Source organism: Eptatretus burgeri, chromosome 1, assembly GCF_056783735.1.
Source record: "Eptatretus burgeri isolate ZD-2024b chromosome 1, Ebu_testis_v1, whole genome shotgun sequence".
NCBI classification, from domain to species: Eukaryota; Metazoa; Chordata; class Myxini; order Myxiniformes; family Myxinidae; genus Eptatretus; species Eptatretus burgeri.
The window spans coordinates 131,591,194-131,616,193 of record NC_140961.1 but is presented as its reverse complement, the minus strand read 5'-3'; the positions used below and the strand labels follow the sequence as shown (position 1 = coordinate 131,616,193).

Below are 25,000 nucleotides of genomic sequence, written 5' to 3'. Positions count from 1 at the left end.
GGAGGGGTTCATTAATAAATCAGTGATAGAGTGGTTCACTAATAAATCAGTAATACAATGGTTCACTAATAAATCAGTCATCGAGGGGTTCACTAATAAATCAGTAATAGAGGGGTTCACGACTAAATCAGTAATAGATGGGTTCATTAATAAATCAGTAACAGAGTGGTTCACGAATAAATCAGAAATCGAGTGGTTCACTAATAAATCAGTAATGGAGTTGTTCACTCATAAATCAGTCACAGAGTGGTTCACCAATAAATCAGTAAGAGAGTGGTTCACTCATAAATCAGTGATAGAGTGGTTCACAAATAAATCAGTAACAGAGGGGTTCACTAATAAATCAGCAATGGAGGGGTTCATTAATAAATCAGTGATAGAGTGGTTCACTAATAAATCAGTAATACAATGGTTCACTAATAAATCGGTCATCGAGGGGTTCACTAATAAATCAGTAATAGAGTGGTTCATTAATAAATCAGTAATGGAGTGGTTCACTTATAAATCAGTCATAGAGTGGTTCACTAAAAAATAAGTAATGGAGTGGTTCACCAATAAATGAGTAATAGAGGGGTTCAGTCATAAATCAGTAATGGAGTGGTTCACTAATAAATCAGTGAGAGTGGATCACGAATAAATCAGTAACAGAGGGGTTCACTAATAAATCAGTCATAGAGGGGTTCACTAATAAATCAGTACTAGAGTGGTTCACTCATAAATCAGTAACAGAGGGGTTCACTCATAAATCAGTAATAGAGGGGTTCACTTATAAATCAGTAATAGAGGGGTTCACTACTAAATCAGTAATAGATGGGTTCATTAATAAATCAGTAACAGAGTGGTTCACGAATAAATCAGAAATCGAGTGGTTCACTAATAAATCAGTAATGGAGTTGTTCACTCATAAATCAGTCACAGAGTGGTTCACTAATAAATCAGTGATGGAGTGGTTCACAAATAAATCAGTAATAGAGTGGTTCACTTATAAATCAGTCATAGAGTGGTTCACTCATAAATCAATCATAGAGTGGTGCACTAATAAATCAGTAATTGAGGTGTTCACTAATAAATCAGTAATCGAGGGGTTCACTAATAAATCATTAATGGAGGGGTTCACTCATAAATCAATAATAGAGTGGTTCATTAATAAATCAGTAATAGAGGGGTTCTCTAATAAATCAGTAATAGGGGGGTTAATTCATAAATCAATCATGGAGTGGTTCACTAATAAATCAGTAATGGAGGGGTTCATTAATAAATCAGTGATGGAGTGGTTCACTAATAAATCAGTGAGAGTGGTTCACTCATAAATCAGTAACAGAGGGGTTCACTAATAAATCAGTAATGGAGGGGTTCATTAATAAATCAGTGATTGAGTGATTCACTAATAAATCGGAAATGGAGTGGTTCACTAATAAATCGGTAATGGAGTGGTTCACCAATAAATCAATAATGGAGTGTTTCACGAATAAATCGGTGATGGAGTGGTTCACTAATAAATCAGAAATGGAGTGTTTCACTAATAAATCAGTAATGGAGTGTTTCACGAATAAGTCAGTAATGGAGTGTTTTACGAATAAGTCAGTAATGGAGTGTTTCACTAATAAATCAGTAATGGAGTGTTTCACTAATAAATCAGTAATGGAGTGTTTCACAAATAAATCAGTAATGGTGTGCTTCACTAATAAATCAGTAATGGAGTGGTTCACTAATAAATCAGTGATGGAGTGTTTCACGAATAAATCGGTAATGGAGTGGTTCACTAATAAATCAGTAATGGAGTGGTTCACTAATAAATCAGTAATGGAGTGGTTCACTAATAAATCGGTAATGGAGTGGTTCACCAATAAATCAGTAATGGAGTGTTTCACGAAAAAAATCGGAATTGGAGTGATTCACTAATAAATCGGTGATGGAGTGGTTCACTAATAAATCAGTAATGGAGTGGCTCACAAATAAATCGGTAATGGAGTGGTTCACTAATAAATCGGTAATGGAGTGGTTCACCAAGAAATCAATAATGGAGGGTTTCACGAATAAATCGGTGATGGAGTGGTTCACTAATAAATCAGAAATGGAGTGTTTCACTAATAAATCAGTAATGGAGTGTTTCACTAATAAATCAGTAATGGAGTGGTTCACTAATAAATCAGTAATGGAGTGGTTCACCAATAAATCAGTGATGGAGTGTTTCACGAATAAGTCAGTAATGGAGTGTTTCACTAATAAATCAGTAATGGAGTGTTTCACAAATAAATCAGTAATGGTGTGCTTCACTAATAAATCAGTAATGGAGTGGTTCACTAATAAATCAGTGATGGAGTGTTTCACGAATAAATCGGTAATGGAGTGGTTTACTAATAAATCAGTAATGGAGTGGTTCACTAATAAATCAGTAATGGAGTGGTTCACTAATAAATCAGTAATGGAGTGGTTCACTAATAAATCAGTAATGGAGAGGTTCACCAATAAATCAGCAATGGAGTGTTTCACTAATAAATCAGTGATGGAGTGGTTCACTAATAAATCAGTAATGGAGTGGTTCACCAATAAATCAGTAATGGAGTGTTTCACGAATAAGTCAGTAATGGAGTGTTTCACAAATAAGTCAGTAATGGAGTGTTTCACTAATAAATCAGTAATGGAGTGTTTCACTAATAAATCAGTAATGGAGTGTTTCACAAATAAATCAGTAATGGTGTGCTTCACTAATAAATCAGTCATGGAGTGGTTCACTAATAAATCAGTGATGGAGTGTTTCTCGAATAAATCAGTAATGGAGTGGTTCACTAATAAATCAGTAATGGAGTGGTTCACTAATAAATCAGCAATGGAGTGGTTCACTAATAAATCAGAAATGGAGTGTTTCACTAATAAATCAGTAATGGAGTGTTTCACCAATAAATCAGTAATGGAGTGTTTCACGAATAAGTCAGTAATGGAGTGTTTCACAAATAAGTCAGTAATGGAGTGTTTCACTAATAAATCAGTAATGGAGTGTTTCACTAATAAATCAGTAATGGAGTGTTTCACAAATAAATCAGTAATGGTGTGCTTCACTAATAAATCAGTCATGGAGTGGTTCACTAATAAATCAGTGATGGAGTGTTTCACGAATAAATCAGTAATTGAGTGGTTCACTAATAAATCAGTAATGGAGTGGTTCACTAATAAATCAGCAATGGAGTGGTTCACTAATAAATCAGTAATGGAGTGTTTCACTAATAAATCAGTAATGGAGTGGTTCACCAATAAATCAGTAATGGAGTGTTTCACGAATAAGTCAGTAATGGAGTGTTTCACAAATAAATCAGTAATGGTGTGCTTCACTAATAAATCAGTAATGGAGTGGTTCACAAATAAATCAGTGATGGAGTGTTTCACGAATAAATCAGTAATGGAGTGGTTCACTAATAAATCAGTAATGGAGTGGTTCACTAATAAATCAGTGATGGAGTGCTTCACTTTTAAATCAGTAATAGAGGGGTTCACTAAAAAAAAAAAATCAGTAATGGAGGGGTTCACGAAGAAATCAGTAATCGAGTGGTTCACTAATAAATCAGTAATAGAGTGGTTCATTTATAAATCAGAAATAGAGTGGTTCACGAATAAATCAGTAATCGAGTGGTTCATTCATAAATCAGTTTTGGAGTGGTTCCATAATAAATCAATCATAGAGTGGTTCACGAATAAATAAGTAATGGAGTGGTTCACTAATAAATCAGTAATAGAGGGGTTCACTCAAAAATGAGTAATAGAGGGGTTCATTAGTAAATCAGTTTTGGAGTGTTTCACGAACAAATCAGTAATGGAGTGTTTCACGAATAAATCAGTGATGGAGTGGTTCATTAATAAATCAGTTCGAGAGTGGTTCACTCATAAATCAGTCAGAGAGGGGTTCACGAATAAATCAGTAATGGAGGGGTTCACTTATAAATCGGTTATAGAGGGGTTCATTAATAAATTAATAATGGAGTGGTTCACTGACAAATCAGTTATGGAGTGGTTCACTCATAAGCAGTAATAGAAGGGTTCACTAATAAACCAGTAATGGAGTGATTCACTCATAAATCAGTGATAGAGTGGTTCAGTAATAAATCAGTAACAGAGGGGTTCACGAATCAGTCATCGAGGGGTTCACGAATAAATCAGTAATAGAGGGGTTCATTAATAAATCAGTAATGGAGTGGTTCACCAATAAATCAGTGATAGAAGGGTTCATTAATAAATCAGTAATGGAGTGGTTCACTCATAAATCAGTAAAGGAGTGGTTCACCAAGAAAATCTGAAATAGAATGGTTCTCCAATAAATCAGGAATGGAGTGTTTCATGAATAAATCAGTAATAGAGTGGTTCACTAACAAATCAGTAATGGAGTGGTTCACGAATAAATCAGAAATATGGTGGTTCACTAATAAATCAGGAATGGAGTGGTTGACTAATAAATCAGTAATAGAGGGGGTCACTCATAAATCACTCATAGAGGGGTTCACCAATAAATCAGGAATGGAGTGGTTCACGAATAAATCAGTCATGGAGGGGTTCACTCATAAATCAGTGATGGAGTGATTCACTAATAAATCAGTAATGGAGTGCTTCACTTATAAATCAGTGATGGAGTGGTTCACTAATAAATCAGTAATAGAGTGGTTCACCAATAAATCAGTAATAGAGTGGTTCACTAATAAATCAAAAATAGAGGGGTTCACGAATAAATCAATAATTGAGGGGTTCACGAATAAATCAGTGATAGAGGGGTTCACTAATAAATCAGTAATAGAGGGGTTCATTAATAAATTAATAATGGAGTGGTTCACTGATAAATCAGTTATGGAGTGGTTCACTAACAAATCAGAAATAGAGGGGTTCACGAATAAATCAGTAAGAGAGTGGTTCACTCATAAATCAGTGATAGAGTGGTTCACAAATAAATCAGTAACAGAGGGGTTCACTAATAAATCAGTAATGGAGGGGTTCATTAATAAATCAGTGATAGAGTGGTTCACTAATAAATCAGTAATACAATGGTTCACTAATAAATCAGTCATCGAGGGGTTCACTAATAAATCAGTAATGGAGAGGTTCATTAATAAATCAGTAATGGAGTGGTTCATTAATAAATCAGTAATGGAGGGGTTCACTAATAAATCAGTAATAGAGTGGTTCATTAATAAATCAGTAATGGAGTGGTTCACTTATAAATCAGTCATAGAGTGGTTCACTAAAAAATAAGTAATGGAGTGGTTCACCAATAAATGAGTAATAGAGGGGTTCAGTCATAAATCAGTAATGGAGTGGTTCACTAATAAATCAGTGAGAGTGGATCACAAATAAATCAGTAACAGAGGGGTTCACTAATAAATCAGTAATAGAGGGGTTCACTAATAAATCAGTACTAGAGTGGTTCACTCATAAATCAGTAACAGAGGGGTTCACTCATAAATCAGTAATAGAGGGGTTCACTTATAAATCAGTAATAGAGGGGTTCACGACTAAATCAGTAATAGATGGGTTCATTAATAAATCAGTAACAGAGTGGTTCACGAATAAATCAGAAATCGAGTGGTTCACTAATAAATCAGTAATGGAGTTGTTCACTCATAAATCAGTCACAGAGTGGTTCACTAATAAATCAGTGATGGAGTGGTTCACAAATAAATCAGTACTAGAGTGGTTCACTTATAAATCAGTCATAGAGTGGTTCACTCATAAATCAGCAATGGAGTGGTTCACTCATAAATCAGTAATGGAGTGTTTCACTCATAAATCAATCATAGAGTGGTGCACTAATAAATCAGTAATTGAGGTGTTCACTAATAAATCAGTAATCGAGGGGTTCACTAATAAATCATTAATGGAGGGGTTCACTCATAAATCAATAATAGAGTGGTTCATTAATAAATCAGTAATAGGGGGGTTCATTCATAAATCAATCATGGAGTGGTTCACTAATAAATCAGTAATGGAGGGGTTCATTAATAAATCAGTGATGGAGTGGTTCACTAATAAATCAGTGAGTGGTTCACTCATAAATCAGTAACAGAGGGGTTCACTAATAAATCAGTAATGGAGGGGTTCATTAATAAATCAGTGATTGAGTGATTCACTAATAAATCAGTGAGAGTGGTTTACTCATAAATCAGTAATAGAGGGGTTCACTCATCAATCAGTAATAGAGGGGTTCACTCATCAATCAGTAATAGAGTGGTTCACTAATAAATCAGTGATGGAGTACTTCACTAATAAATCAGTAATGGAGTGCTTCACTAATAAATCAGTCATGGAGTGTTTCACGAATAAATCAGTAATGGAGTGCTTCACCAATAAATCAGTAATGGAGTGCTTCACTAATAAATCAGTAATGGAGTGGTTCACTCATAAATCAGTAATGGAGTGGTTCACTGATAAATCATGTAAAATTCATCCATTCACAAATGCTCTGTTCAAGCATCCTTAGCGACATTAATCAGAAGTTCATAAATAAATCATTCGAGCATGACATTGTCAAGTTATAAGCTTTTCCCCCATATGACAGAATGCAAAATAACAATCTTGATATGAAGGTTATTTTGATGATATTTGTGATTTAACCAAATCATTAGGTAAATGTATTTATCGGATGAAAAATATTTCTTTCCACGTTTCATCCCATAACTGTTGGTTTAATTCATGAGCCTTTCCAACAAACAATATTCTGTACTTTCAACTTTGTGCCTTCGTCATATGTACTGTGGGGACAATTCCCACCTAATGGAGAAAATTCCCAAAAAATTTTTTATATGTTGGAAAAATGACATATCCAGACCAGGAATTGAATCCAGGTGTTCTGGATTAGATTCCTGCTCTATTAAAAAAAAAAAAACTGTAAAAAATCTATTTTTATACATACCAGGTGATCCATAATCAAGTGCTTATTTTAAATACCCAGTAAGACCCTCAGCATTAGTGGAGGATACGTTCCTGAAAAATGTCGCGAATGTCGGGGCATTCATTCAATGGGAAAAGGGGATAAGGTTCCCAGCAGTTCGTGAATCATTTGTAAAATTTTAATTTTTTTTACAAACACAGATGCAAATGCTACCAGTTTCATTAGACATGCTTACAAATAAACTTAAAATAACAACAAAAACAGCAGGTACTGTTTCCCGTTTTTATTTAAGATACAACATAACTTATGATGACGACGACGATGACGATGATGAGTTAGAACCCAGTGAACTCCTCTGAAGATGATGCAGGTGAGGGTTCGGGTTAGCAGGTCAAGGCAGTGGGATCGAGAAGAAAGAATGAGACCCAGGACATGCTTCCCATAAGTAGCCATGCTGGGGTTGTGGGTATATGAAGGAGGGTGACTCCTGACAATTGTTTTTGGGGGATGGTGGCAGGGGTGGTTTATGTACATGTAGAGGTGCTTTATGCACAGTTGGTGGGAGATGGTTTTAGAACTGTTTAATGCGCGTGGCTTTTGGCAGATGGTTTATGTGTGGCTGGAAGTCGTTTTTGTGTGGCTGGTGGAAGACATGGTTTTAGAACTGTTATGCACAAGGCTGGTGGGAGAAATTTTTTGTGCCTGCAAAAACCGCGAATATGCGAAGCACAAGGCCGCAAATGCAGAAGCAGGTCGCAGTTTATGAATCGCGAACACTCGGGTTCCGCAAGTGTCGAATCCGCGAATGTCGGGCTTTCGTGGTATAGAAATACTCTGTTGTTCATTTCTCTGCTGAAGCACAAGAGAAGGAGAAGATACAATACGGGCAGAACATTTTAAAAAATATTTGTAAGTTTGTTTTTTGAGATTAATACAATTTATATTTTTTTTTGTCTTTGCTTTCAGATTGATCCTTTACGGCCGAGAAATTAGTAGTTGCTCAAAGAGTGTGAAAGGCTGCCGGGTACGAGGTCTGGCAGTCTGTAATCACACTTCAGAGAGAAATGGGACGATAGGACATCCCATGTTGCTAATGTAAATAAAACACCAAAATGTTCTGGGGGGTTTTTTCCATTTTTCTATGGCCATTTATTGCCATTTTAATTTGGGAATATGGAATCTCAACATAAGCTCCTGCATTCTGAGCACTTTTTTTTTGCCAATTGGTCGCTGACATTTTCCAATGAATGCTTAAGAAACTCCTCTGGCAAATCAGCAAAAACATTGTGGATAAAACTTCTAATCCGTTCCAATTTGTGAGGTTGCTGGCACAAACGTTTTCTTCAGCCCATCCTCAAAGAAAATAAATAAATAAATTATCACAATTCTTGGATGGCCATATATTGCCTGATCAATCCATGTGGGAAGTAGGTGCCCAACCAATTATTAACATCAATCGAGAAGTGAGGAGGGACACCATCTTGCATAAAAATCCTTTCATCTGTGTTGTCTTATTGATGATTTGTTGGAAGAAGAAAGTTTTGAAGCATTTCCAAGTAACTCTGTCCATTCATTGTATCGTGGAGGATGAGAGGTCCAATGAGTTTGGCTGAAGTCACTCCGCACCAAACAAGCAGTTTTGTCTGACTTTGGCTGCATTCGACAATCGTTTCTGGATCATTTCCTAACCAGTAAGGTAACGGCAGTTATGCCTGTTGACAAAAACACCAACCTGGAAAACAGCCTTGTCAGACTACATTATGTAATGCAACACACTTGGGTTGTCATCAATCCACTGAAGCAAATGTTCACAAAACTCCATTCTCTTGTCACAATCATCGGGAAACAACTGCTGAACATAATGAGGTTTGTTTGGCTTCCAGCCTAAGTCCTTCTTCAAAATTCCCTGAATTGCACGATAACTTATTCCACTGTGCTTCCAGGTTTGCTCAACAGATGTAAGACTTGGACTCTGACCAGGGATCTGAGATGGAGACTTAATTCCTTTGGTAGCAGGTCTCTTCAGAGAATCCTTGGCTATCGCTGGATGGACTTTGCATCCAACGAGCGGTTGCTGAGAGAGAATCAAATGAGATTTGTTACCTGCATAGTCTGTGAGCATAAGCCACAGCTGTATGGACATGTGGCTCGTTTTTCTGACGCTGATCCTGCTCACCAGATTCTCTCAGTGAGGGAGCCTCATGAGTGGAGGAGTCCAATGGGATGACCGCGTGCCTCGTGGTTGGAGCAGGTTGATCTGCACCTCAAGGAGATGGGGATGTGCCAGGCATCTGCCTGGGGGATGGACAGAGGCCACTGCAGTGCCGACGGAAAGTGGACGCAGCGACGCGCTACTCCGGTGCATGCTCCCATACCTGACCTGACCTTATTCCACTCTCTCACAGCTTGTTTGATCGACTTATTTGGGCTCCTTGTGAACATGTCTCATACCCGGTCAATGTCTTCTCATGATCTTGTTGTGATGTGTCTTCCTGATCTTCTTATGTTCTTGACTGAACCAGTTGTTAGAAGCTTTTGGTGACCTTCTTTCATCGTTTTTGGATTTGAAGTGGCATGTCTTCCCTTTTATTTCCTCCAACATATTTGAACCGCAATAACAAACTGTCAAACCTCATACTGGGCAACTATTCACACTCTTTGAGAAACAGTTTATTTCTCAGCCATAATAGCTCAATCTAAAAGCAAAGGAAAAATATATATTAGGGGCAATAAACAAGCTTTCCAAGAAAAAAAAAAGAATGCTCTACCTATAATAACAATAGAGCATTTATATATTTAAAATAGCGACTTAATTATCGATCACTGTGTATATTACTAAATTTGTGATTGTGTAGACATGCACAGACTTGGAGATCTATAACCAGGCAATAATTGTGTCCCTACTATGATTATATCATGGTTGTAGCTTTATAAGAGTCAAGGTGAACCAACTTGAAAAACAAGCCTCTTCTCAATTTTAGGCCCCAGTCTAACATACCTTCCTGTGGAAGTTCGTTATCTCGTGCTTCTTGCTCCATCTGCAGACACCAACCCTCCATCCTTTCTCGCTCCGCTCGCAACAAGCGTGCAAACCACGGCCCGTCATGACGCGAACTCAGATGAGACGGAGGGACCGGTAGCGGCGGTGGTGGGGGGAGCGGCGAAACAAGTGGTGGAGAAGAGCCCGGGGAACCCAGGGATTCACCAGGACTCCAAGGCTCAGGGGGAGGTAACCCAGCTGGGTCAAAATCCGGCAACCCATCATCGAGTTCAACCTGCAGCGGCACAGTGTGCTCAGCCGAGTTTGGCTCAACAAAAACTTTCAGGCCACAGAGTTTTCAAAATATGGCAAACACTTTGTTGAAAGTGAACACTTGAATCATGAGTGCTCACTTGTGATGCCAAACATATATCATTGCATAAGGGTTCTATTTTTCAGAAAGGTTAAACCGTCAGCATCCTTCCAAATGAATACTCAGCATGGCAACCAGGTCCTTTCTCAACCTATCATCCAAAGGTTTACTTTTTGCCTCAGTCTCTTGTCCAGCTTTGGTTTAAATTATGTGAACTTTTCAATAAATTTTGAGCGAGATCAATTTTGAGAACTCGGTGAGCATGAACTAGCCCAATGTCGTAAAACGTCCATATTTTTGAAAAAAAGAGATGTTTAAATCAGAATTCGTTCCAAGTTCAACATGTGACACAGCATTGATAAGTCACACTCTGCAGATTCCCTCCTCATTCGGTGAATTGTACAAGCAGTTCAGTTACGCGAACGAGGTCTCAGATATGCATAAAAGGGCACCGGCCTACCTCGGCCTGCCGCTGTATGGGAGCGAAGCGAGGAGATTGGCGACCGTGTGGTTGAGGCAGACCTGGGTCTCCCGGACTTCGAACCTGACCACGGCCCAGGGTCTCGAGGTCGGAGGAGTGGCGGGGCGGAGGTGGAGGTGCCGCCCTGAGGTTGGAGATGCTTCGATTGCGCCCGCCACGTTCCGTGGTGGCCGAATAGATCGGCAGCACCACCGTGTCCGGTTGAATGCTTGCGGAGATACTGTTGGAGCGAGCTAGCCGACTACCCCTGCAGGACGCACACAACATTCCCAAACATTATCACTTCCTTGTATTGCATTCATGTCGAGAACGATTGTCATGATTGTAATGGAAACAATAAGCTGGATGGACAAGAACAAAGAGACAAAAAATAAATGAAACCTGTAGAACAAAGAAAAGCCATGAAAAAGATGTAGTGAACTTGCTGTGTTTGCTACATGACCTAAAACCTCGTGTTGGCTTAGTGGTTAAGGTAGTTGGCTTAAGATATTACGGTACTGAGTTTGAGCACCTGTTGTGCCATTAAAATACACCAGGTAGGTTGACCAAGATTGCAATCCTTCCGAGGTCAGCAAAATGAGTATCGGCTTACTGCGAAGAATGAACCGTTTGAGTATCCTGTGTTGGAGTGGTGACCCACCCAGGATTGTGCCCTCCAGCCAAGGAAAAACTGCCTCGGCAGCCTTGTGTGTCTGAAGACGTGAAATGAGTGATTCTTCTTATTCTTACTGTTCTTCTACAAGACCTATTTTGGAGTACTCGAAATGAAACTATGCGTCAGGGTAGTTCAAATTTGACTTGGACTTTTGTTTTTGAAAGGCAGAGTAACGGGTGTAGATTTGGAACTTTTTGAGGGAATTTGTCTTCTCGTGCTCGTAAACAACACTCCGAACTACTCGTTCCTGCTTTAATGCACATGTTGAAAACAAGATGGCAGAAAGGGAGAAAATGAAAAAGCCAGAACAACGAGTAATGATGAAGTTTGTGGGAAACAAAAACATCAAGTCCATTGGAATTTACAAGCAATAGGCCACACTGTGTGGTGATGATTGCCTGGCAATACATCTCCATCTGACTGATGCGAATCATTTAAATGATGGATGTGACGTTGTGCAAAATAGACCACAAGCTCAAGTCCGTCCACATACATTGACTGATCAAACGGGTCAATCTCATTTTGACTGATCGAAAAGTTTGTTCGTCAGATCGGTTCAGGAGTGTACATTAGTGCTGGTGGCATCTAATCGGTAATTATCAAATTATAATTTGTGACGAGCTGAAGTAAGAAACAAAACTCCGGTGCGCCGGTCACAATGGAGGTGGGAAAGGCACACTCGGTCAAGAACTCACACATCTTGCTCCGAAGGGGTTGCGAGACTATTGTAACATCCAAGTGTGTGTGTGTGTGTGTGTGTGTGTGTGTGTGTGTGTGTGTGTGTGTGTGTGTATGTGTGTGTGTGCACGCGCGTGTGCGTCCACGTCTATATATTGGGTCGCCGAAATAGGTGACCCTTATTGTCAGTAATTCTGTCTGTTTGTTTGGATGTTTGTTCGTTTGTCATCAGCATAATTGGTAGTAAACGTGGGCGGATTTTGACCAAACTCGGGTGGTAGGTACATCTTATGAACTAGTGCTTTGGAAATAGTGATGGTTGCTAGGGACGCTTTGGTTCCCTAGCAACAACCGAAAAACCTTCAAAATCGGTACCGTTCACGCGAAATCAATTTGAAAGCCATTATCCCACGTAGGGTTATGAAATTTTGCAAGAATGATATTCAGGTGATGCTCTATCAAATAAATTCAGGTGTTTGTGATATATGGAATACTTTACCCGCAGCGCCCCCTACAATTAGGGTATGTGCGAAAATTGGCGAAAATTGAAGGTCCCCTCACGACCAGGTGAGTGCATCGATCCGAATGAAACTTTGCAGGTTCATGGTACTCAATAAGTACTTCAACTTTGCCTCAGGACATATTGACCGATTTCGCTTTGGTCAGGGGTCAAAGGTCAATTCGTGCAAAAATCGATAATATGCGAGAGCTGGAGGTGCCTTCGCGCCAAATGCTACTCTTCCGACTCCTAGGGTTATGGTCGGATGGTCATGAAAATTCACACTAATCGTCTGGAATACATTGTGCACAAACGATCAAGCCGGATTTTCGATTTAGATCTTTGTTCACCCACAGCACCCCCTCGAACTTTGGGGATTTCCGATTTCAAACCGCATTTTCGGTACTTTTCATTCAAAATGATACCGAGTAGTTATCAGTAGATGGAACTGGATGGGATTTGATATGCATAATCTTTTAAGGTGATTCCCTATCCCCTATATGACATCCATTTTGCTCTATATCTTATAGTTTCCATGCTCGGCGACCCATCACCGCCTACCAGTTTGTCTTCACTTTTCTCTGCAACCGTTTGTCCGATCGATGTGAAACTTTAAACGTCGGAGGGACTTCCCATGGAGAATATTTTATTGACAACTCTGACATCATAGTTCACATGGCATGGCAGCCATATTTGATTAAAGGAAAAACAATTGGACATCTTCTCCGAAGCCACTCAATGAAAACAATTGAAACTTGGCATATGTCATCAACTCCCCATTGGTGTATATAGGGTGATAACGATGACATCATTGGTGAAATGATATTCCCACCTTAATTGGTTGAATAGAAATCCTAATCCGACAAAATCTGAAACTTAATACATCTGATCTACGACCGATGCGAATGAATAATTACATGTACGATGCCATCGGTCACGTGGTCTGCCAGCCATATTGCATTGAAAAAAATTACCCCCGTGTGGGGGTGACGGTCATCTCTATAATACCACAAGTTCTCAATGTTCAGTTATGACCGAAGACTACTGCGCAGTTCTACTGCGCAGCTCGAACTGCGCAGTTTGGTTAAAGATGACTCGGCATTTTGGCGCGCGCCTACGAAATTATATTTTGAAAATAAATGCTGACGTTTACATTTTGGGTTTTGAAACTTTTGAACCTTCGGCGGAAAATGTATAAATATAAAAAGCTAAAAATGTGTTTTATATTTATATTTCATTTCTCCTTCCTTCCTTCTTTGCGAATCACATCGGCGTTTTTGGCCATCTTCCAGATCATATGACGATCAAACGGGAAGGAAATTCAAAAATCTGTCCAGTTAGATACAAGATAATCTTTTTTTACCATCATAATCAATAAACAGTTGCCGAATATCTTGTAGAATGGCAGACTCGATAGGTTTTGAAAATGGCGATTTTTATAACTTACATGACCTCGTGACCTTGACCCTGACCTTGAACCCGGACAAAAGTTATATTGTTGTGCAACACTCATCGACCTCTACCCACATACTAAGTTTCATCAAGATCGGAAAGAAAAATTGTTGACGGACGTACGGATGGACGGACATTTGGTCTGGCTTTATGAGGTCATCTCGTTAGAGATGACCTAATAAAAAACGTAAAACTACCTATAAACTAAAAGAAACTACCTATGATCGACTAGCCATGGGGAATAGAGTTTGAATTTTTTTTTCACATTCCTCCTCATTGGTGCAATTTAGCCTTGTTGTGCACAAAAGTGGTCATTAAATATCCTAATATTCAACCAATAATTAATTAATCAATAAAGCTACCGATAATGGCAATGTAAGAGACATAATAGGGTGCTTGGATGATACGGGTACGTGGGCCGTAATAGCAGCGTGTTCACTGAACGATGGTATTTGTTTTTTAGAATGAGCATGTGAGACAAGACTATGCGCTCTACCAAGTGCCGTTCTAGTTCGACTTTGACTTGAAGTCCGAATCAGTGCTGCACAGATGACAGAGGTTGAATTGGGATTATGGAATTGAACTTTTGATTTGGGAGGAGTGGGAAGATGAATAGAGAAGGTGACCATGTGAATATGTAGGTTTATAATGGACAATGGTTGCGAGTCCATTGTCTTTGCCGGAAATATTAATGTCGAGAAACGCGAGAGGACTGGTGCACAAGAACGCGCACCTGCAACAACAACATACAAATGGCTCAATAACCTTCCGAGAACAAACAACAACAAAAACAAAAAGCAAAGAAACGCTCCCGTTCACATTGATATAACATCCAATTAACTTCCGAGGCCACAACAAAATGCTTTATTCTTTGTTTCCGTATTATACTCCCTTTCCTTCCAATCACAGTGCTTTTGACTTTTAAACTCTAAACCCTGACCCTCCACCTCCTGAAGTGCAAATACGAGTCATTTTCTCCCACATGCTCCTTGACACATCCACCTTGACTCACACCCACCCTATATCAACCCTTACCTCTACCCTTTGCCTTTTTGCTCCGATGAAGGGATAATGCTCAAAACTTCAGCTTCTCCTTGCTTCCCACGGTGGATACCATACCTTTATCAACATTCCGTTGATTTATTTCATTGTTCTACCTGTCTGCCAACGCAGATCGAGACGAGACCTCACGAGTAACGCCAGTTATTCATTCGGTTTTAAGGTATAGTTATGGTTCTGGAGTAGAGTGCTGTGCTTTGCATCATCTCAAAATGGCAAACAGTTAAGATGACGGTGAAACGTAACGAGGATATTATCCCTGACTCATGGTAACACCGGCCATGGTGTTGTTCGATCTCCTTAACCCCTTGGTGAAACTCGGATGCGATTCAAGGATCTTCAAGATGATCAGTTAGGGATGAAGGCTGTCCGTACATTTGTTGTCCATCCCAGTCCTCAGAATAATCACTAGAGTTACACGACAGGAAATCAGAAGTTTTAAAAGAAGAATTATATTTTACCCGTTTTGCAAACGTTTTGATCCTCAGATTCCAAATTATCGCAACGGTAACCAAAAGACGTGTTTCACTGAGAGAAAGAGATTATTCCGTTCAAAGAGAAAACGAGAATGCATTCTATTTTCTGAAAAAGAGAAACTTTCCTTTTGGCTTGAAACACCACGATTTCATGTTTGAACAAGTCACAATATGTTTTGTTGCAGTTTGGGGGTCATAACATATCAGAATAAGAGTTAAAGAGGATTATTTCAACTTTGAGGAGAGTTTAATATCAACGTAAAGTGGTAATTACATACTGTTACGTCTGAGGGGGGGTATGCATTCAAAGGGTAATTAGGATGTTTAATTAGGTATGCCATGCTGTTCGAGTTTACCAGGATCTCGATGGAATAAGTAGCAATTCAGTGGTGATAAGTTGTCTAGTAAATGTCCATTTCTTTAAGGGGGAAATGATAATTGTCACGTAATTAGATAGGGAGACGAGTGAGGGTAAGTGTGTATGCGTATTCCCTGTAGGCTTGCCGTGACGTAACAGGACAGTGCTGCGGATGGCTCTGCCCCTTGATCACGATTGGCGGAAGGCGACGGCGGACGGCCAATAAAACGGCTCGATTGGAAGTGACGAGGACTCGAGTATAAAAAGGTTCTGTTTGGGAAAAGAAGAGGAGGAAGAGTCATAAAAAGAAAGCGTCTGGTCGAGGCTGTTGATCTCTGAGCGCGCTCTCTCGTTGCGCTGGTTCATTCCTCGATTTGTCGTGTCTCGTGGCCTTGCTGTGCCTCGTGCCTCACCTCGGTTGGCTCTGGAGTTCTGCTGGCTCGGAGTACGGGACCGAAGGGCGGGCGGACCTGCCTCCCTCTCCTGCTCGCATCTTGGCGCCAGAACTGGCTCCCTGGCGGCTGTGAGCGGACTTGGGCCTACACCAGGAGGTCGACCCCAGACGAGCGCGACGCCAGCTCGTCCGGCGGCAATCCAGTGACTGTTGCGTCGACACCACGGGCAAGCCTGACCACCAGCTACGTTGTGTGTGTGTGTGTGTGTGTGTGTGTGTGTGTGTGTGTGTGTGTGTGTGTGTGTGTGTGTGTGTGTGTGTGTGTGTGTGTGTGTGTGTGTGTGTGTGTGTGTGTACCTGGCGCCTTAGAGGGTTTGAGATTTGTATATCCATTGGAATCGTTTGTGTTTTCCCCACGCCCGAACCCACACCACCATTCCGTCGAATCGCCCCGGATCCCTCCTCTTGCCGAGTATTATTATTTCTGGTTAGAGAAATAAACATTATTAACTCAGTGAAAAGCGACTCGTGCCACCTTCCTCGTCCCGTTTGCTGTGGAGCGATTAAAACCGCCATCTTTGGGTTATAAAAAATAAACCGCCTCCATCGTTTCGGCTCATTCTACGTTGGCGGGACTGTTCAAGCCCCGTGGACGTCACAATACTAACAAAAGTCAAGAGTAGTGATCCATCCATCCATTGGGACCATTCTCTGTGCATAGTGTTGGTGCCGCTTAAGCAGTCTCTTTGGCTAATGGACACAATCCTGGACGGGTCGCCACTCCGCCACAGGACACCAGCAAGCTGGCACTCATTTTGCCGACCTCAGAAGGATGACAGGCAGAGTCAAGCCCACCTGGTATTAATTCGACAGAGAAGCGGGATTTGAACTCAGGATCCTCGGATCCCAAGCCCACCCCCCTAACCTTTAAACCAACACCAGGCATAAGAGTAGTGATATCGAAGTGTATTTCCATGTTTATCACCAGCAATTGTCAGTGCCTCAATGAATCTGCATTAAACACATTGTTTGAACGTGCCACAAATGAAGGAAAAGTACAGTTCTGCACCACGAAGGTCAGGTATGGGAGCGTGCGCTGGAGCAGCATGTCGAATGACTCTCGTGGTGCACCCGACAGTCAGTATCACACAAAGAATAACTGTCGTGGTGGTGTGAGAAGCACTGGGGCTCTCCGTGATAAATATAAATGCTATCGAGGTGTTTTGAGAAAATGACATTTCCCTCATGGCCATAATTTACACCATCATCGTAACTGTGCTCGCAGTAAAAGAAGGAACAAGCGGGCCGTGACCGTCATCCCTGACGAGGCACCAGTGGGAGAATAACACATCATCCGTACCTCTTTTCATCCTCCACCTGAATGCCGATGGACTGGAACCGATGGAGTTTTCTACGTTCGACAGCCACTTCATGGGAGCTCCCCGGGCTGTCCACCTGCATCAAAAAAATATCTATTTCATTCGATTGCATGCTCACAGCCAACATTATTCAAAGATGGAAATGTTGTCTCTCTAAACCCCGAGGTCAATAATGCAAGGCATCTGCACAAGTAGTCTTCCACATGTCGAATACCATCTCAATTTGGCAAGTCAACCAAAAAAAATCAACATCAATCAAGTTTCATCTACAAAAGTATTTGATAATAACAAGGAAATCCAACACAGGTGGAGGTCATTCAGCCCATCATGCCTGCGCAAGCACCACACTAACCCATCGACACAAGATCCAAGGAAGAAAATGCAAAAAATGTTTTTAATTAATTAAATATTTTTTGTTTGTTTTTTTGGGGGAATTTTTTTGTAGGTTTATTTTTTGTAGTTTATGTAGATTTTTTTTGTCCTTTTCTTCCCCTCAAGGGGGGGGGGGCATGGGCTTGGTTTAAGAACACACAACATCAACCATACAACCCCCTTGACAAAACCCCCACCAACAGCACTCCATACACAATCATCCATCAATACTCAAACTACCTAAAAGTCTTATCAACATCCCCATACCACTCTATCTCCATAACTTCCAGGTACCTATCTAATTCTAATTTTAACTTATCTACTTTTTCTGCTGCCATTACCTTTCCAGGGAGACCATTCCATGCATTAACTACTCTCTGAGTAAAAGTCCCCTGCCTTGCTTCCGTCTTAACTATCCTCTTCTTTACTCTCAGGCTATGGCCCCTGGTTCTATCACTGTCTACCTGTTGAATAATTCATCTGCACTTATTTTATCTCGATCTTTCATTATCCCAAACATCTCCATCATATCTCCTCGTAACCGCCTCCTTTCTAGTGACTAAAGCCCTGTCTCCTTTTGCCGCTCCTCATAGCTCAGTCTAGCTTGGCATGGAATCGATCGAGGCGCCCTGCGCTGAACCCTCTCCATGGCATCTATGTCCTTCCGGAACTGTGGTGACTAAAACTGCACACAATAGTTTAGATGTGGCCCTCACTAAATTTCTGTACAATGTTAACACCACCTCTTTTGATTTATAATTGATCCCCTTCCTCATACAACCTAAAACCCTATTTGCTTTCCCTATAGCTGCTTGGCACTGTGCTGACTGCTTACTTCCCGTATCTATTACCACCTCTAGATCCTTCTCCTGTGTGACACGCTCCAAAATTACCCCTTGCTTCCTGTAATCTCTATTTTCATTGTTCTTTCACATCCCCAACACCTTACACTTGCTCAGGTTAAATTCCATCTGCCAATCTTTTGCCCAATCTATGCAAGTGTCAATACTTTCCTGTATCTGTTCACCACCCTCTCTGCTATCCACCTTACCTCCAAGCTTTATATCATCTGCAAATTTGGAAAACTTACTCTTCACCCCATTATCCAAATCGTTGATGTAAATATGGAATAGTAATGGTCCGAGTACTGATCCCTGAGGTATCCCAATACTTACATCTTCCCAGCAAGACAACCTCCCACTCAGAGCCACTCTTTGCTTCCTATTACGAAGCCAGTTTGCAATCCAATTAGCTACCTGACCAGCCACTCCACAAGCCTTCACTTTGGCTAACACCCTCCACTGTGGTTCCTTATCAAATACCTTCTTAAAGTCTAGATATACTATGTCCACTGCCATATCCGTTAATATCTCACTTATTAGTGGGGCAGATAACAGCAATTTTTGAGAGGAATCGTGCAAATGATGATACAAGCATCAAATTTGGCATATTTGTTCTCCAGGGGATTCTAATCAAATCTGCTTGATTGGCCATTTGAAAATCCAAATTTTGAAAAATTTGGAGAAAAAAAAAAAAACTTCAAGAAAGTCAAGATCACGAATCAATGTTGGATGCTGGCTGAGATTGGTGAATGTTTCAGAAACATCATCAAAGACGTTCCAAGTCTGCCATGCAGTTTTCTTCCCTTTACCGCGGAAGGCAGACACGACGTCACATCCAGTGAACGCATGGAAGTATGGGATCCCTCTAGCTTTCATGGCCCTATTGCAGAAACGACCTCATGGACTGGAATCCATCGTACATTGGCTCCTTGGCCAAAGGCAATCCACATTTTCTCAAGACCTAGTTCCTGTAAGGATGGCAGTACAGATATTGCTATGACTAGTACGTCCGTGTCATTAGCCTTAATGATAATGGACTTGCTACCATCCGGCGTTGCATCCCTGGCGTGTACAAATATTCGAGTGTCAGCTTCTTCATGACAACATGGAGACACAGCATCCAGTGACTTCCTTGTGTTGCTAATGGCATCTTCTCCTTTTGTGACAATGACTGTGCTTGTCGTCTGTGCTTCACACATCTTTTCCGCAAGGAAGTGAAACAGCTCAGTCTTGTTGCTGTCATCTCAAAAAAAGCTTCTCCAGTTACTTGGGGTCTTAGTGGTTCCTGTCACTCTTCTTCTGATTCCTTGCCACCTTTTCGACCTTGCCTCGGACTTCAGACTTGACTTCTTGTACACATCAAACACGACGTCCACCCTCTCGTACCTGGCACCATAGGATTCCACCTTTGGGATGATGTCTTCTTTCGCATAGTCATCAAATATCTTTGAAGTGCATGGAGGTAGGGCATTGATAAGTGCTGAGCCATCAATGATGACTGCATCTCCCCTTGGTTCTCTGTCTGGGATGTTCACTTGCGCTTCAACAATTTCAGCCAGCTGTGACTTCAAATTTTTTTGAAGTTTATTTTTTATTTTTCAAAATTTCGATTTTAAAATGGCCAATTGGGCAGATTTGATCAGAAAGCCCTGAAGAACAGAAATGCCAAATTTGATGCTTGTATTATAATTTGCATGATTTTTCTACTATCTACTGCACTATATCTGCTCAGCCACTTCCCTCAATACTCTTGGGTGCATATTATCTGGACCCGGAGCCTTACTACTCTTAGATTACCTTGCTGTTCCTTTACTTCCTCCACTCCAACCTGGATCTTCTGTAAAAGCCCTTCTTCACCTCCTTGATAGATACTCTCAGCTATTGGCAATTCTCCTGACTGTTCTTGTGTAAAAGTTGAAGAAAAATACCTGTTTAATAAGCCTGCCATCTCACTTTCATCACTAACCACTCTCCTGGAGCTATTCCTCAATGGGCCCACACTGGTACTAACCTGTTATACTTAAAGAAAGCCTTGTTATTATGTTTAATATTCTTAGCCATGTCCTTCTCATACTCTCTTTTGGCTTGCTGAGTTTTCTTAACTTGCCTCTGTTTACTCCGATAGTGATATCAATCTAACTCCAGTCCTGTTATTTTAAACCCAATAAATACCTTCTGCTTCTCCTTAATAGTGTTCCTTATCTCACTACTCAACCACCCTAGTCTCTTTCTACTTCCAGTTTCACACCTCATTGGAATGTATTTACTCTGCACTCTACACATTTGGTCCTTAAAGGTTTACCATTTCTCTGATGCTGATTGTCCTGTTGTTAGCTTCTCCCAATCTACATCACCCAATTCTCTCCTCATACCCTCAAAGTTTGCTTTCCTGAAATCTAATAGCCTTACCCTACTAACATGAACTCCAACCCCAAACAGAATCTTTGCACACACAAAGTTATGTTCACTTGCTCCAAAATGCTCCCCGACCTCCACCTCCTCCACCATATTGGGATCGTAAATTAAAAGGAGGTCTAACACTGCCCTCCCCCTCATGGGCTTATCTACAAACTGGGTTAAAATGCAATCCTGGACTAAAACTAGGAAATCCTCATCTGCTCTGCCCTTTCCCTGTTCCTGGACCCAATCTATCCCTGGCAAGTTAAAATCCCCAAGAATCAACACTCTTCCCTGACCACATGCCCTTTTGAATTCTTCATGTACCCCTCCTTCCTCTTCCTTCACACCAAGAGTCTTATAAAAGCTTTACAATGTAACATTCAATCTGCTTTACAATCTAACATCGTTTGTTTCGTCATAAAGCACAATCTGCGTCCATGGTGTAAAAAGTTTCAATCTGCAGAACCATTTGATATATATATATATATATATATATATATATATATATATATATATATATATATATATATATATATATAATCCACATTATCTATATATATATATAAATATATATATATATATATATATATATATATATATATATATATATATATATATATATATATATATATATATATATACACATACATGTGTGTGTACTGCATACAACTAGACCCAATAATGTCTCCCACCCATAATTCGATGGAACAACCAATCAGATCTCACCTAATCAATTATACCAGGTGCCTAGAATTTCCAAAAATTAACTTCCATGCTCTTCCAGCAAAAAAGCTGCAAAAAACAACCAAGAAAAGCTACGCAAGGTAAGCCGTTTGCTGTTTAAACCCTACCCGGCTTATTCGACAGCGTCAGGCATTCACGAGTCGTACATACATGAGAATTCCAATGCTCCAAGCCCCCTCAGCCAGTGAACCGGTTTCATCACTTGTTGGCGAGTCATCAGTGACAGCCGAGATGGAACAGCACACCACCGAGGCTCCCAAGCATGTACCACATACAATGCCAATAGCAGTTAACATATAAATAACTAGAAATGTCATTTGGTAGAGCGCGTACCTCTGCCAGGCTGAGCAGTTTACGATTTGTATCCCACTGATAAGCTGGATGTAGATTTGGATCTTAACCAAAATCAAAATGGCTTGTTCTTTTCACCTACTCAACTTCTCCACCAAGTTTTGTCATAATCCATCCAAAACTTTTTGAAATATAATGCTATGTACCGTTTTGGCCCCCATCCCTCAATGATGAAGAATCATAAAATAAAAAAAAATTAAATTATCCTACCCAGATCGGTATCTTCACCAAAATATAACCATTTCGTTCTTGTTACACACCCAACTTGTCCACTAAGTTTCATCCAAATCCATCAATAAAATTGAGATATCCTGTTCACAAACAAACAGACAGACAAGGGTGAAAAAATAACCCCCATCCACCTTCAGTGGTGGAGGTAAATATGACCTCTGTCCACCTTTGATGGCACAGGTAACAAGACCCAATTATATCTTTTATTCGTAATTAGAGGGAATAACAAATCAGCTCTCATATAATCAATAAAGCCAGGTGGCTAGGATTGTCAAATAAATTCACTCCCATGCTCTTCCAGGCAAATAAAGCTGCATGTACCACAGTGCTCTCGGATAAAGTTTCAGCAACAATATGGTCATGGTAGGAGGGTTCACTAATAACGTGAACAAGGCAGGAAGCTTCAATAATGAAGATGTCCCTATTAATGATTAAAATAATGAATATGTCCCTTGTGAAAACAATGTCTCGGCGGAATAAAATGCCCATGCAATCCACCAGGAATGTATTTTTTTTACAATTCTCCCGAAAAATAACTTTGGCAATCAATTATAAAGAGAGATGCTTTTCACCCTTCAAAGAGTTTAACAAACCACGAACACTGCATGCCGCACACGATCTTGCCTACCCACATTTAAGGATTTATGTTTAATTCTTCATCATTTAGTGCAAGGTTTTATTTAGGAACATCTGAGATGTCCATGCACTCTTGGTTTTGGGCATCTTTTGCATTCATTCATTCATGGTGTGTAATAAATACTAAAATAAAAATTGAACTTTGTTGGACCACAAGAGGAACGACACGCCTTTCGTTTTGATGTCATTTTAGAAGACGTACTCCATCCAGTTCAAAACTGGGTATGTGCGGCTAAAGAAAGGGAATCAGGTTCAAGAAGACACCTCATTCGGGCAGGAAAACAGTCAAAACAAACAATTTTATGTTATTGTACTATGATTTTAATGCATATCATTTTCACGGATTGATGTGCGATTGTGAAGTACATTGACGAGGATGTAGATTTTGTTGACTATTGGGATACAAATAAAGTTAGTCATTGGTCCTCTGTGTATGATGTAGTTGGAATGACAAAACTTTTGGTAGGACACTTCTTATACATGGTATTTTATGCTTGTCTCGTGGAGAATAAACCGAAACAAAAGTTGCCTGGTTGTGGCGTCGCATGGTCGGATCTTTCGATATCTTATCATACAATCGGATTTTAAGATCCTGTCCAATATAATAAATGTAATTGATAAACAAATGACTCAAGAATCACACAGGAAGTGCAGCATTACCTGAAGCATTCAAACTGTAAAAATTATGATGCCTGTAATTCGGCAGGAGCCGTGATTGTACTGTGATGAAGGTAAACAAACAGGCGCAGTGCAGTCACACCTGGATACCAATGGAGGAGCGGGTGTTTTCCTCCAAGCTTTCACCCAGGTAAGGGATTCCTCTGTGCAATCTTGCCACAGCCATGTTCTCGTGCATCCTCAGGACGGCTCCAGTGTTGTCTTTTATCCTTGTGACCGGAACAATGTTCTCGTGCATCCTTTTGACTGAAGCAGTGCTCTCATATATCCTGGGAATCGTACCGACATTCTCCTGTGTCCTCGTGACTGTGCCGACATTTTCCTGTGTCCTCGTGACTGTACCGACATTTTCCTGTGTCCTCGTGACTCTGCCGACATTTTCCTGTGTCCTCGTGACTGTACCGACATTCTCATGAGTCTTCATGCCGGCTATATTTTCATCTGCTCTTGTAAATGCACCAACGTTTTCCTGTAATCTCGCAACACTCTCATGGATCCTTGCGACAGTACCTGTATTTTCGTGCGTCCGTGTGACCACTCCAACATTCTCATGTGCCCTAGTAAGTGTTCGTTCGTGTAAACCACCATCTGGAGGCTTTTCTTGTGTCCCATGTTGACTTTCTACAGTTCTTCTCTCCTCAGTAGACCTCAGTGGTTTTCTAATCACTTCAGCTTCCATTCCATAATCTTGATCTTCAATTTCATCCTCATCCTCATCTTCCTCCATGGTAGAGCCCTGATGGATCAGTATTCTGGGGCCATGAATCTGAGCAGCTGCAGCATCCATGGCTGCCGTCAAGGCTTTCGCACTGTCTAAGCTCTCTGATGAGTTGCTCAAACCTTCGGTATCCTGGTTAATGGAGGAATTGGTTGTTTGTGAGCTGATATCACCAGCATGATGGTGGTGATGATGATGGTGGTGAGCATGGTGTGGTGTGGTCGACCCCTGCTGACGTGAAGCAAGCGGGGTAGCATGGTGATGGTGGTGGTGGTGGTGGTGGTGATGCCGAGTTGGAAGTGTGTGATGTCCACTTGGATGCCGAACGCTTGCTTCACAGTAAGAGTCCTGTGCCGATTCCGTGCTGCTCTGCGTT

The 25,000-nt window shown here is 40.6% G+C and overlaps 1 protein-coding gene across 2 annotated transcripts in view; it reads right to left on the bottom strand.

Moving 5' to 3' along the window:
• The window catches only part of LOC147035430 (disks large-associated protein 1-like), a 148,189-nt gene that overhangs the window by 19,494 nt on the left and 103,695 nt on the right, over positions 1 to 25,000 (bottom strand). For both annotated transcript variants that reach the window (XM_085898177.1, XM_085898185.1), the window contains 4 exons: positions 23,989 to 25,000; positions 17,634 to 17,728; positions 10,682 to 10,949; positions 9,867 to 10,143 (listed from right to left, as the gene is read on the bottom strand). The exon at positions 23,989 to 25,000 is cut by the window's right edge and continues 76 nt beyond it. In XM_085898177.1, coding sequence (XP_085754303.1) covers positions 9,867 to 10,143; positions 10,682 to 10,949; positions 17,634 to 17,728; positions 23,989 to 25,000 — 1,652 coding nt within the window. The remainder of the gene's footprint in view (positions 1 to 9,866; positions 10,144 to 10,681; positions 10,950 to 17,633; positions 17,729 to 23,988) is intronic.